The 15068-nt window shown below is 37.2% G+C and overlaps 1 protein-coding gene across 9 annotated transcripts in view; it reads right to left on the bottom strand.

Annotated features, from left to right (window-relative positions):
• FBXW11 (F-box and WD repeat domain containing 11) overlaps window positions 1-15068 on the bottom strand; it is a 123364-nt gene that overhangs the window by 78511 nt on the left and 29785 nt on the right. For 6 of the 9 annotated variants that reach the window (XM_045901337.3, XM_064596571.1, XM_064596570.1 and 3 more), the window contains one exon: window positions 5200-5301. The exons of the other annotated variants lie outside the window; for them this stretch is intronic. In XM_045901337.3, the coding sequence (XP_045757293.1) occupies window positions 5200-5250 (51 nt within the window). In that variant the 5' untranslated portion in view covers window positions 5251-5301. The remainder of the gene's footprint in view (window positions 1-5199; window positions 5302-15068) is intronic. 9 annotated transcript variants of the gene reach the window in all.

Genomic DNA, 15068 nt, shown 5'->3' with positions numbered 1-15068 from the left:
GATCTGGGGTCAAAGGAAATTGTATATGTCTTTTCTAACTTTCAGCACCAATTATATTATTTTTAAGTCTATGAACAATTTTTTTAATGCTGACATGAAACTGATTTGTCAAACTCCTCTTTATTTTTTAGGCCATCTTAGGTTTGCTTTACAATGCCCCGGCAAAAAAGTTAGAGAAGAAGAAAGCTGAACTAAGAATAGCATTAATTTTGAAAACTGTTCAAGGTTGAGCTGAATGGTTCTATTTTTCTGTATGTTTGGGAATTTCCACAGTAAAATTTTTCACATAAAATCTTACAAAGAGCCCTGCTATGTAGTACAGATAAATTCAGAGTAAGCACTATGCAACGCCTTCCTTTATCCCTCTAGTGACTCCAAAGTCAAACTCTGGGGTTCCAAGGGACATGTAAAAAACCACTGGTTATATTCATTATCATCACCATAATAACACAGGCAGCCTGCACAATTTGATGGATTCCTCCTTGCCTAACAGAAGGAAAACAGACCCTAAAAGCAGCAACAGATGTTCTCTCTGGGTGGTGAGTTTACCAATGTCTGGGGTTTTGTTTGTTTGTTTGTTTTAGTAATGATATTTTGTAAATTTTCTTATAAAGAGAAAAAAATTTTTAATGTTCATAAAATATAATAGACTGTACCATTAAACAATCCAAAAGGTTACTCCAAGCCTTCACAGTAGCCTCAGGATATGCAACAAGAAATGATAAATCCCCAATGTTCATTAGAAAAGAGACAAAGACAGTGAGTTGGAACAGCCAGTCTCACATAAGGAAACAGCTCAGAACAAAAGGAGAACACCTGACAGTAGGGGCCATATCATCTGCCTGGTCCTTTATCTTATTCTTAGCCTGCCCTTGTATGGAATCCAAGACTGTAAGACTGGAATTCCCTCTCCTTGACTAGGGAACCAGGAAGAAGCAATGAAAGAAATGGATTTTCATCCCTCAACAACAAGCAATCAGTAAGGGATAGATGTTACCTTCCTCTATTTCACAAAATCCTGTAGGTAGATATAACTATCTCTATTTTTAAGGATGAGGAAATTGAGGTTCAGGTAAGTTAAGTAACTTGCCTAATGTCACAGAGCTATTAAGTAGCAGGCAGAAGACTAGAACTGAGTTTGTCTGCTCCAGAGCTAGGATTCTTTCTACCAACCTACAGCCCATAGCTAAAAAATATCCTTTTATCCTATGGCAAGTTCCAACTATAGTGTTCTTTTCCAACTGTAGTGTTCTTAAACTTACTCTGTGGCTCACTATCCATACTGAAAATAAGAAAAGAAAAAGGAAAAGGCAGCTTCACAAAGTTGGACTGACTGTCCAGCACTATCCACACTAGAGTTGTAAGAGAGGAGGCACTAAAACTTGATTCACACGATGCTTGCTGTCAATCCAAATCATCAGTCCTCCCCTTGAGAAAAGTTTATCGCTAATACTCTCCCCAGCTGAGAGTTTGCAAATGGCACTCCCAAGAAAATTTGTCAGTCCATTACATGGAACCCCTACCATTCTAGGTGTGTTAGCTTTCAACTTCTAACACTAGAAATAAAGGAGAATTTGTTCCAACCTAAAAATGGCAGTTGCCAAGTTACTATCACTACAGCATGGTGACTAGAGCACTGGCTTTGCAGTCATCCAGACCTACGTTCACAACCCAGTTCTGCCACTTTAATAAATGGGTAACCTTAAGCAAGTCAATTCAATTCAATAACTGCATATAGCAAAAAGCAATCACGGATAACTTCTCCATAAGGATTAAATGAAATAACCTAGTGCCTAGAGCCTGACACATAAAAAGAAAGTGGAAAATAAACGATACACACTATTATCAACACTGATATTACTCCTGTGACAGATTAGTCTTAGAGTCTTAGCAAATATTCTACGTGGCCTGAACTCTTGATTATCGGATGTAACAATCAACCGGTTCAATCTGGAGAGCTGAACCAACTGAGAAACTGATTCAGTTCAATTTGTTCAGAGACATCCAGATATTCCAGTTCAACTGTTCTAAAAAAATGTTGAGTTAGTCCTAGTTTAAACTGGTTCACATTTTTTTAAAAGCACATATACATTTGGCTAACTCCATAGCTTATTATACACATATTCTCTCTCTCTCTCTCTCTCAGATTTTATTTGTAGTTTAGTCTGGATTTTCCTTCACGGGTCTGCTTACTGTAACGCACTCCTTCAAAGCAGGGAACAAGTCTGTATTGTTCATCTTTATGTGTTCAACACCAGGATAGGCCTTGGCACATACCAAATGCACAGTAAATATTCTTGCAGACAAGCCATTCAGGAACCTCACTAGCTTTAAGATTCAGGAGGGCTCATTTTGGCAATGGGAATGCAATTTTTTCCACCTACAAATATTTGTCAGGTTTTTCTTTTTTTTATTTTCAAATAAATAATGGCTAAACAAGCCACACACCAGATATCTCAAAATTAAAGTTTTCACAAACAAAACTAAGATGGAAAATTCTAGAAACAGTAGCATTCAAGCACAGAGGAAAGAACAATTTTGGAATCAGGCCAAGCTAGGGTTCAAATGCCAGCTCTACCACTTCACAGCTATGTAGTATTAACTTGGGTCCAATCACACATATCACCTCTGAAACTCAGTTTCCACATGTGAAAAATGGGGATAATAACACCTACCTCACCGGGTTGTCACAAAGCTAATATATATATTTTTAACAGTTTATTGAGGTAAATGAGTGATTTTTATTTTTTCAGTCTTAGCTGTTTTCCTTTCTCATAGACAGCAGAACCTGGAGGGATTGTATAATGCCTAAAGGCATCTACTATCTTTATTTCTGCTTTTGAAAAGGTACACTAATTCAGCCACATAGACAGGTAATTGGCTCAAGTTCCAACTGGCAATGGGTCCGGTGTGGTAATTTTAAGGAGGACCCTGTCATGCAACTCCAGAGCCCAAGCAAAGTCAAGCAGGCTCTTCAGGCAACCTATTCTCTTCTGAGGCCTTCTTAAAATGGGTTCACTGAGAGGTATGCAATGTCAAGCAAGAGTCATCTTTGTGATAAACCAAAGATGTAATAAGCATATAAACCAACAGGCATTCTTTGAAAACCCAAGGACAAATTAAGTCAACTAAATTGTAGCACTGTTTGGAGACCGGAGGTAGAGAGCAGGACCACTGGTGTTAAAACAGTAATATGTAAAACCAGTGAGTAGACAGGAAGCAACATGTTTTTTAATACATGTTTACTTTCCATTCACAAACGGAACAAAATAGAGTAATGATTTGCTAATTCCAAATCAGCTGAGTAAATATTTCATTTTACTGTGTTGCAGACTCTCAATTATATACTAAACAAAAACCTAAATAAACAAAATTCCCAATATATCTCTAAAAACAGTATTTACTCCATTCACATTTCAGTGAATATCATTCAGTATTCCACTGTATTTCAAGGTCCAGTCAAGGCAAAGTTTACATTTTTTCTCTTAAATGATTTTCCCTGGGAGAGAGAAGTCAAAGAACTTTGAGCACATTTGGGTTTCTATTTTCAACAAGGTAAGAACCCGTATTTCCTCCCACTCACCCCACCTCCAGAGAATTCACAATACTGATACTAAAATATATTGAAAAATGTTTCCCACTGGTCAATTACTTTTAACTGAATGCAATAAGAAGGATCTGCACTTCAATCTGCACTACAATTCTTCCCCTACTTAAATTTCTGGAAAAAACTCATTCGCCCCACTAACAATTAACTTTATAAACATTCAAGTAATAAGCATTTCAGAAAAACACACTACTACTATAATGCAAATATCCATTATTTAGCACCAAGGAGAGTCCATGCAACAACATCTGCCATTTGAAGAACATTTTTGTTAAAGTTACATTGCATGCAGCGAAGCTGCTTTTCCAAAAATAAAATATACATTACACTGGAGCCTCACTGCAACACCCAATCCCTGGACCCTAAGTGTTGTACCGCCTTTTTATGCACACTCCTATAACAACTGGATCTTATACTGAATCTACTCTCTAGTTAATTCTGTTAGTGAGGTTCCAGTACAGTTTTCTAAAGAAAGCAATTTGAATCAATAACCACACCAATGGTACTCAGAATGTTTGCTAATAAGTAAATAAAATACACAATTCCAATATGAAAGAAATTCTCCTCCTTCCTGGTTCCCCCACTCCATTTAGAGACTGTAAACATGAATAGAAAGATAACCTTGAGAACAGTAAAGTCATCCATGCCATCAATAATATCCCTCTAACTCATTTCCTCATTTTACAGTGTTTTCCTAAAACAGGGCAGTCTCCACAGGACACCAGGAATTTAATATCGGTTTTTTTAAAGATATAATAAACTGTGCGGAATACACAGTGATGAAAACTGAATATTGCTACTGAAACCATACTTAATTAAAATACACGTTTTCTCTAAACAGAACTTCCCCAATAAAGCCGCAAAGTTTTCTGCCTTGGCTCCCCTTAGAATCCATCCCAACAAGTGAGTGCAGTCCAGCCACACTCCTGCTAACAGTTTTTTCCTGAGCAACCCCTCCCCACCCCCGAAAAGTTTTACTTTTATCTGTGGAATTCTCTGCCAGCCTCGGCCTGGAAACCTGGGTGGACCCTGAGGACAGGTGTCAGATCTGGCCTTTGGGAAGTGGACCAAACCGACGGTTATTGGCAGCATAAAGCTGTGACCTTTAATAAACTTCAATTTGAGATTTTATACAATTAGTAATTCCCTCCCTACTCCTTTTTTGAAGGAGGGAGAGAAAGCATGCCAAAAGGATGAATTTCAAAGTAGAAAAATCACCACTTTAATTATGAAACCCTCCCAACTCAACAAAGAACTGTTAAAAGTAGCCAAATGGAAAATGTCAGGGTTTTGTGGGCACATGCACAACTATTAAACATGAGAATCAGAACTTCAAGGTGGGGGGAGGGGAGAATAAAAAGCAGGAGCAGAAAAAGAGGAGTAGAACTGGGCCCAGCCAAAGACCCATTTTCTCTGAGAGGCCCCTCTTGGTACTAACTCCTCCATGTGGGGCACCCAGGCTGAAGAAAAGCAGAGGGTTACACAGAACATTTAGCAGACTTAACATTGGATTAAACACACTACTGCAAGTTTCAACAAATGTTCATGGCATACGTAAAAAACACATTTACAACAAGAAAGAAGAGAGGCACCTGGAGACATCTGACACTGGGCATGCTCTGCAGGCAACTCAGTGCGCACATGCTCTCTACCAGGTTGGCGCAGCCTAGCCACAAAGACCTTGGCACAGAACACTGCAGGATGACAAAAAGGAAGGAAGAGAAGAAGCAGTTAGAGGCCGCAACAAATCACTCCTTCACACAGGCAACTTGAATGTTAGTTGGGCAGGGGATGCACCCTTGGCAGTTTGGAGGTCAGGGATGGTGGTCCTAGACAACTTACTGAAACCCTGGGAGAGGGCCCACTTTCTGTCCTACAGAAAGGAGGCTTCTGCTGCCAACCACTAATTCCTCAGGACACAGTGAACAGAATCAAGAGGGAGAGAGAGAATGTTTAAATGAAAACCCACTAAAGGGAACTGTGAAGGTCTGAATGAGCAACAAGATTAATGGTAAGACTGTGACTATAACAATAAAAATAACCGTTTCTAGTCTTGGAGTCATATAATTATAACTGCCATCATTACATCACCTACTATGTGCCAGGGACTTTAAGTGTGTTTTCTAATTCCCACACCACAGTAAAGAAACGGAGGCTCAGAGGTTAAATCGTTTGCATAAGGACACACAGCAAAGGAGGGGAGAGCCAGAATTTCAAACCTTCGTTAGTCTATTAAACCCACATTAATTCTACAAGACTATGATGCTTCTACTGTAAAAACTTTGATCATCTGAATTTTTATCATGTAGATACAGTTTTGTACTTCCCTAAATAAAATCACAGGACACCTAGAGACATAAGGCAAAAGGAATAAGAAAGATGAGTGATAGATTGATAGATACAGGCAATAAAAGAGCTGATTAAAAACATATCTGATTTTGCAGTGACATCCGCATCTCTGCCTTTCCAAAGGAAAAACTCTGGAATATGATGATTTTAATTTTAGACTTTTTTTTACAAAGTTCATTTGACACAAGTAAGAACTTAAAGGCTTATTTCATTTACCCATTCCCATTCTCTTCTAAAAGCTTGCTGGCTTTAAGGGAATTAAGAAAAAAGAAAAATATAAAAATGAACATATGCATTGTGGCTAGTATTTTTAAGCCATTAGATTATTTATGGTATTCAATAAGTTCTTTTTTCTGCAGATCTAAGGTCAATTAGTTTACTACAGCAAAAACAATAACCATGCAAAAAAACATCTTTTTTTAACTGAAGGTGGGTGTTTGGATTTAACCAAAATACTCCAGAAGTCTTAGACTCAACATCATAAATTTGTTTATCCTAGCTATAATTAGGATGGTCAGACATCCTCATTTTCCTTGGACAGTCCAGGTTTACACTTGTTGTCCCAGCATAACTTTCATTCTCAAAAGCGTTCTGGTTTGGGAGACAAATTCTGTGGTCATCCCAATTATAATATAAACAAAGACAGCTACGCTTGACATCAAATAGACCTGGGCTCCTCTCCAGCATCTGCCACTTACTAGTTACATCTCACCTATAATTTAACTAGAGTATTGAGATCACTTACTTATTTATTTACTGTGAAGAAGGCTCCTCGCCCAGCATGGAGCCCAGTGCAGAGCTCGAACTCACAATCCTGAGATTAAGACCTGAGCTGAGATCAAGAGTCAGACGCTTAACCGACTGAGCCACCCAGGCACCCCGAATATTGAGATTATTTAGAAAAGGCATTAAAAGAATCCAAAACCATTGGGGAATCAAATGGAATAAAAAATTGAGCAGCTTTTTGGTAACAACCATACATTTCCAACATGTGCCTTTACTGCAAAGTTTACCATAGCTAATATAGAAATGTATCACTGATCCTCCAGGGATCCATATTTTGTTACCCCAACACTTTCACAGAGTGCCACGAAACATGCTGAATAAATGTTTGTATAATAATATAAACAGCTGCCATTTATCAAGCTCATTATATGATAGCCAGTTGACAGAGTAAACCCCCACAAAAACTTTTTTTCTACAAAAACTCTTTTGAGAGGCAATATTCCATTTTAAAGATGAGGAATCCACGGATCAGTAAAGGAGTGCTTCATTTATTGAAATAGCAGCTTGTTCAAGGAGCAAGAAAACAAGGGCTAACTAATAGTAAAATTAGGACTAGAAGTTAATTCTGCCTGACTCTAAGCAAATCTGTTTTCTTTCCACTAAAACAAACTCTGTCCAGAGATATCTAGCAAATGCTTATTAAAAGAATACTTACATCAGTATGCATCAGAAGCAGATGGGCAGAGAAAAGGCCCAGACACATTATATTTGTATACATTGCTTACATCAATTATTTTAAATAAATTCCCAACAGCCCCATAGTTCAACTTTAAGTTTCCTTTTTGTAATCTTTGTAATTATCCAAATCACAGAATCACTCAGATCTGAGAATGGAGTTTAAGGATTACACCTGGATTCAACAACTGATACCAAATTAACACCAAAGTTCACCTGCAAATTAATTTTCATTTATTCCACAGAAACAGGTTCCTGCTTCAAAATTTAATACGTATTTGACTCAAACAGTAAAACTATGAAGGCATAAGAATACTATACCCTGATTAGATTCTGCTAATGCCTTGGGATCCAAAACTTAAAAAAAAAAAGGGGGACACATTTTCATATTTAATAAAGCAAAGAATCATATAGAACTGGAAGACAATTTAGTCTGCACTTCCACCCCGATTTTAGAAGAAACTAAAGAAGAAAAATAATTTTCCTAACCATCTAATGACCTCTTACAAATATATGGAAAACAACGTAAAGAAAATTTTCTGAAAACTTAGTTTATAAATAGTAGCCATTTATTACAAGTGTTTTTAAAAGCTTGATATTGAAATTGTATATTCAGGAAAAGATAAGAACCCCCTCAAGATCTAATTTCCAAGAATGTATAATATCTATGAAAGACATTGTGGGGTACAGAGAGTGATGCCAGTATTTATTAAAGGTATTAGAACTTCTTTACTTTCATACTCAATTCCTTGAAGCTAAGAAACCAACACAGTGCTGAAAAATAGTCTTTACACAACAGAAAATGCCACTCTAGGAAATACACCCATCTTTTTATAAGGATTACCTGCTAGTAGTCTAAACAAGGCTCCTCTTAAGTGTAATGGACCAAGAAGACATTGATCTAACTTGAAAATAATGGATAAAAATAAAAGTTCCACATTCATCAACCTAAGAGCATTAAAATGCAGCTAGGACCACAGCAGTAACTGATTCTTGAAACTTCTAACTAAATTTAGGGACCTGGTTGGAAATCAATGTTGACTTGTAGAATAACTATTATCTATCATTGTTTAACAGTATAATGTAAAGATTTTGTCATATCAGCTATATTCACAAGGTAGACTATTTTGGTTTTTTTGTGGGGTTTTTTTTTTTAAAGATAACTGGTCTCTCTTTAAACTTGAGGAACACTATTTCATTATTAAAATATGTCTCAAAAACTTACCCTAACACTGTGGGTATTTACCAATTTTAACAAATGCTTATTGACCTACTTATTAAGCCAACAACAATACCAACTAAGCCTCTTTCCTCTTGAGACTTCAGCCTCGAGCTCAAGAGAAACCCACGGGGGTCACAATGGGGACACTTAAGAGAGGGCTCTCAGGGGTAGAAAACCCCCAAGAAATGTTTGCTCTGATTTCACATTTAGCTACTTGTAATGACTAGTATTCTAATTTAGAATTATTCATAAGGAATAAGAAATGCTTCAGTGTTCTAGTATTAACAGCAAATACCCAATTAGATTGATTATATTTGTAGGTTCTACGGCCAAAGAAAATAGCATTAGTCAAGGAAACTGATAGTGTTCATTAATTTTGGCATACCCACTGTACAATCAAAAACCAGAATCAGGGCCACCATGCTGAGAAACACTATAAGTCAGTAAAGACAAGAAGAATAATAGCTTTTGGCATTTTTCAAAAGCAGAAAGTTATTAAAAGAGGTAGAAGAGAAATGTCCTAGGCTCTCTTCCTATTGCCATAGGAACCACAAATCAAAAGGAAAAAGTGGTTGCAGGCACCTTGTCTTCTAATTGGCTGGCTTGAAGGAGAACTCACAAAAGCTTACTTTGGTCTGTTTCTAGATGGGATTGTTTTGAATATCCTGCCCTGATTCCTTCTCAAAGAGGCAATTCTTTTAAAAGCTACCCAAAGAGGTATTTTATGTCAATCTCTCTCTAATGTCACTCTGATTCAGAAATATGCCCTATTTTCTGTATATTTATAAATATAAATTTAGGGGTTTCCTATAAATCCCCCTAATTGTTCTCTTTAAACCTCCTCCCACAGAATCACTACCAGCCTCATCTAACTCTTGTCATCATGTTTGAGATAACTGAGTGGCTTAAACACTATTCCATTCAACAAACAACTTATCTGAACTTACATGTGCAGACAGAAAAGCAATTAAGACATTCTCTCTTGTCCAGGAGTCCATAGGAGGGAATTTTGAGAATGTGCAGTGTAACACACACACACACACACACACACACACACACACCACCCAAAGAAGGAGGATGCCTGAACTAAGCCATAAAGGATGAGTAGGAGGCAGCCAGGGTAAAAAGAGAAAGACATTCCAGGCAGAATAATAGCATAAGCAAAGCCAGAGAGTTAAGAAATGGCACATCCTACTCAGGGATCTGCAATTAATTTAGCATTACTAAAGTATTTCAGTATGAGATGGGGAAAGCTGAGAGGCCAAATCACAGAGGTCTTTCATAAACCACTCTATCAAACTTGGGACTTCATCCTATAGACAACAGCTCTTATACTGTGTGCTATATATATAGCTCACCAGTAAACAACCAATCCTTCCCAAGGGTGCAGTCCAATTTATCATCAACATGCCCAAGAGCTTTTTTCAGCAACTCAGCATACATACTGTTTCAACCATATCTATCAAAGGGATAGAAGCAGGTCATGCAACATATTGGCAAGGGTTAGGGTGAGGTTCTTAGACTAAAAGTCAGGGACAAAGCAAAATATCAAGCCAAAGCCAAGCCAACTCAAGCCAGCATCAAAGAAAGATCCTTGGCAGTTGGAGAGAAGCATGTTGAAGAGAAGTTAGAAATGGAAGTCTCTTGGAGAATCTAACAAGATAGCCTCTCATTTTTATTGTACAATCAATACAAATTTCTTTCAGCCAGGCTACAAAGAATAGATACAAGGGCCGGCACTTACCTTTGGAAGTACATGTCTAAAGTCAATTTTCATGCCCAGTCTAGATTCTTTTTTTTTTTTTTTCCAATAAAACTCCCACCATGCCCTACCGGATATAAAACAAACAGTGCCATGATAATGAAATGGGGGCTACCAAATAACAGAAGAAGTGAAATAGAAGGTCCATTTTATGGTTACTATTTGGCCATAACACTCTCCACTGGGAATCTCTATCCAGGAGTGGGGATTTGGTCCTGAAGAATCATACAACAGATAGGCTCAAGGAGATTATGTAACTCCAGCTCTCTAAACCTGGGTGTGCAAGCTACAGAGTATCCATTCTTTTAGCTGGAGGCTGTCTTCACCTCAAAGCAAATAAAGCAAATATAAAAATTCATCCAAAAAAAAAAAAAATCATCCAAATCAGGAACTACTCCTATTGTGTCTGAATTCTCAGACTGTTGCTTTTCAAGAAGCAGCAGTGGTGTAATGAAAATAGAGCCACAGAAAGCTTTTAAAACCATCCCCTAAGATTGAGAACCTAGGCTTCTGCTGTTAAAATGTTTGACGGCAACCTGTAAGAGCAAACTCTCACCAAAAAATTGTACTGCTTTTAAAACCAAGAACCATAATACAATAATCAGGTTGCAGAATAAAAGTTAATACACAATTTAAAGGCATTCTCCAAAGCCTTTTAAAGAACTGAATACCAGTCCAGTGCCTCTGTGTGTGAAAGACTTTCTTTTCTTTATAATGGTATTTTATTATAGCAAAATTTGATGGTAACCATGTGACATATAACCACGGCAACCATGTGACATATAACCAAGAAAGTTACTGCTTTAATTCTTAGCAACTATAGAGTAGAACTATAGATTTGTAGACAATATACCACAGAGCATTTTCAGGCTAGGATATATGTTCAAAGAAGAAAAGTGTATGGGGAACAGGAGGCAGTGGAAGGAGGAAGGAAAAAAGAAGGGTAAGAGTGAGGAAAACTGATACTATCTGCAAGTTTTCGAGCTTCAAACGTCACTAAATAGGAATAAAATCAGGACTCAAAGCCAGAGCCCAAACTTTCCTTAAACCCTGTAATAATTTAAAAGACAAATCTTCCAATGTCCAATTACCTCATTTTGAATGATTATCTAAGATGAGATACCAGAACCTGAAGCTAATAAAATTAAAATGGATCTTTGCAGTTATCTTTGGTAGACGAATGAAGGTAATTTTTCTTTTTGAATATTTATCCATTCACATTTTCTATTTTTTCTCCAGTGAGTATCTAGTACTTATAATTGTTTAATAATATTACAATGCATAATTCTAAGTGATGCTTTAATTATATAAATAATTATATAAGTTGTTATACATTATAAATAGTAACTTGACAACTTAAATAAAAACAAATTCTTTTCCCAAAAATTAGTTGAGTCCATTTTAAACAACTGCAGTTTAAAATGTGTCAAGATGCTGGAATCCTAGAAACATATTTTACCTAGTGACCCTCAAAAATAGCAGTAAATCTCAAAGTGGTAACACCTTAGTCCTGAGTAACTCCAAATGAAAAAAATATCCTTGTCCACTTTACAACTACCACCCAGGATCCAAAAATGTCACCAGGTTTTTCAGAGCTCTCACAGAAGCTGCTGGAATGGAGGATTAGAAAAATGGGGGTGGGGGAGCAAAATCTCTATTCTAAGCAGCATGACAGAGAACAGGATGTAACAAAATAAACCTATTTCCGGCAGAGCCACATGGGTCCTCGGTTGTACTAGGCCCAGTCTGAGATTCAGCTGCCAAAAAGGAACAGATTCCCCCAGCAAGCTCCAGGTCAGATCAGTCTGAACCCAATCCCAAAAGGGTTTACCAAGATCCACAAATCCTGAGACTGGAGAGAATTAAACAGTTAAATTAAGTACATCTGAGCCTTTGTCAATTAGCATCTGCAGTCCAAAGAGGAAGGTTATTCAGAACTAGGGGAGACCACTAAACTACAAGCTTAACCTCATTTTCAATGAAAACAGTAAATTAAAATGAAAGTTTACAAAAAAGGAGAAACTGGAAGGGGGATGCACATTCATATTTCAGCATGCCTACTGTGTGCCACATGCTGTACAACTATTGTGGTCTCATTAACTCTCACACCACCTCCGGCCAGACCGGTACCTTAGCTTTAAAGAGGAAGAAACTGAGGACCAGACAGCAAATAACTTGCTGTATGGTCAAAAGCAGCAGATTTGCAATTCTGACTCCAATATCCCTACTTTCTTCTCTAAATTATACTGCCTCTCATTTCCTTTGCTTGACATTAAACTCCCTTGAGCAGCAATTTCTTCTCATCTATTTATAAATTCTATCTACTTGTCACCCATCTATATTGCTGATGGGGAGTGTAATAGGTACAACCTCTCCTGTTCAACTTATCAATACATATTCAATACTTGAAAAACATGCACATCACTGACTCAGTAATTCAAGGGCAGGAAATTATACTAGGGAAAGAAATAAAGACATGTCCAAAAATACAGCTAAGAAGATGTTTATCATTCACATTAGTCATAATAGCAAAGGAAAAAAAGGCCCAACAATAGAGATTGGTTATACAAATTATAGATCCTCCAGAAGACAGAATGTTATGTGTCCACCAAATAAAAAACACGTTGTAAGAGTATATTTACTGACCCAGAAGGAACTTTACAATATACGGAAAGTTACAATACACTGAAAAAGTTCAAGAAACATTAAGTTAATAAAGGCTACAAATCAGGACTTTCATTATGATCCTACATTTTTATTTAATAAAATATAAAATATATATAAAATACCAGAATTAAATACAGGTGATGTTTAGTTTACTTTTTATTGGGGGGGTCTACTATAGATTTTCAGATCAGCTGACAGAAAATGGGCAACACAGTACTCAGGTTTCTCAATCCTCTCTCCTCCAGGCCACCTCAAAACAGAGTAACTGGCATTTCCACACTGTTCCTTAAGGATCTGGTCATAACAAATTGTTCCTGATTCTAGTCTATTCCCCTTCAGTGAAGGTGGAGAACAGATAGGGTAAAGCTAGGTATCAGAATTTGGTTGCACTGTGAGGTGACAAAGACACTAACCTAAATTCATTTCAATGCCTAAGGCTTCTAGATAGCTGAGGGTACTTAGCCAGAAAACTCTTAGGTACTGGTGTTCTGTCTTATGAGGATGCCACTTCCAAATATCTGACAATCCATACTCCATACTGCATGACACCTGAGAGGACTTCCAGGTGAGAGAACTAAAAATTCACCTTGTGTTTCAGACATCATCTGAGAATTGAGGGACATCTGATCTCATTATCTATACCAGAGCACTAGGCCCCACTCTTGAGTTAATCCAACTCCCCGTTCCTTGCTATTCCAGAGACAGGCCCTGGCTCGAACCCTTCCTAGTCCTTCTACCAACTCTGAGTCAAAAAACTTAAGAGTTCAGAAAGAATTTCTGAACATGTCTGCACAGGATCTGATTGACCTACGATACACTCAATCAAAATCCTTGCCCTACTTTCATGTGCGAGAGTACAAAGTTTGCCATGATTTTAAAAGAACATGAGTACAGAAAGTGAAAGCTTTTTTTCTCTGATATAATGGATATTCTCATTTTTTCTAGGAAGAGATACCACTTTCAGGAAGATGTCTTGACTTCTATCTACTCACAGAGGGTCTGACTCAATTACAGTCAGACCACATTATAATCTTATTCTAACTGTTCATTTTAAACTGAGTATCCATTCAAAAAGGCTTACTGAGCATGCCAGTACACTAAATGCTTTGATAGACAACACAAGAATTCTCAAGACCAAATATTGTGATATTAAAATTGTTTCTGGAAATAAAGCTATACTATTTCCCAATTCACTAAAGAAAACAGTTAAGTTCCTAAAAGAAGTATAAAATATTTTAAAGAAATGCAGTTTCACTGCTTTCAAGAGTATTAAAACTTAAACCCTACTAAGGGTATTTTAAAAAACACCAAAATACCAAAAATAAAAAAACTTCCAAAGACTTTCAAAGCTTCCACCATGCTTCCTTTTCATTATTAGCTCTGAACAAGCATCTATAGAATGAAAGTTGATCCTACAAAGAAACCTTTTGAATTCAAACCTTACACCATTTAAACAAGCCCTCTAATATTTTCGAAACACTGCTCATTTCTCAAATATATACTTATTTTCAGAGACCTAACAAGCCCCTATCCTAATGAAGCACACATTCCAAGCTGGTAGTCTCAATCTTTAAAATTTTATACATACACAAACACATTCAACTGTATGTTGACTTATTTAGAAAACAATGGTAATCAAAATTTTGCTTCTTTAGCTGGGAATAGCCTGAAAAGTGAGTTGTCAAAGCCAACATTTTATAAAAGGGTACATTTTATCATCCCTTAATTAAATTTATAGCAAACTTTACCCCTGCTCTACTTTCTCATATAGCCCATTGTCCTCATATCCTAGGCTGACCTTGGTTTCAAATAAGAATGAAGTTGTGTGCCTCACAATCCACTGGGCTCTGCGAACAAATGAATCTGTCTTTCAGCCAGGGGCTAAGGCTGCCTTAGTGAGGGACTCCTGCTGCTTGCTGCACAGCCAGGATGTCTTTGATTCCCTTCACACTGTCTGTCTCCTGCAGGCAACTGGGTAAAGGAGAGTTCTCACCGCTTGA

The sequence above is a fragment of the Mirounga angustirostris genome, unplaced genomic scaffold, assembly GCF_029215605.1.
Source record: "Mirounga angustirostris isolate CCGP_5_RB_7025 unplaced genomic scaffold, mMirAng1.0.hap1 SCAF_7, whole genome shotgun sequence".
In the NCBI taxonomy this organism is placed as follows: Eukaryota; Metazoa; Chordata; class Mammalia; order Carnivora; family Phocidae; genus Mirounga; species Mirounga angustirostris.
This window is presented reverse-complemented; position numbering and strand designations above follow the sequence as displayed.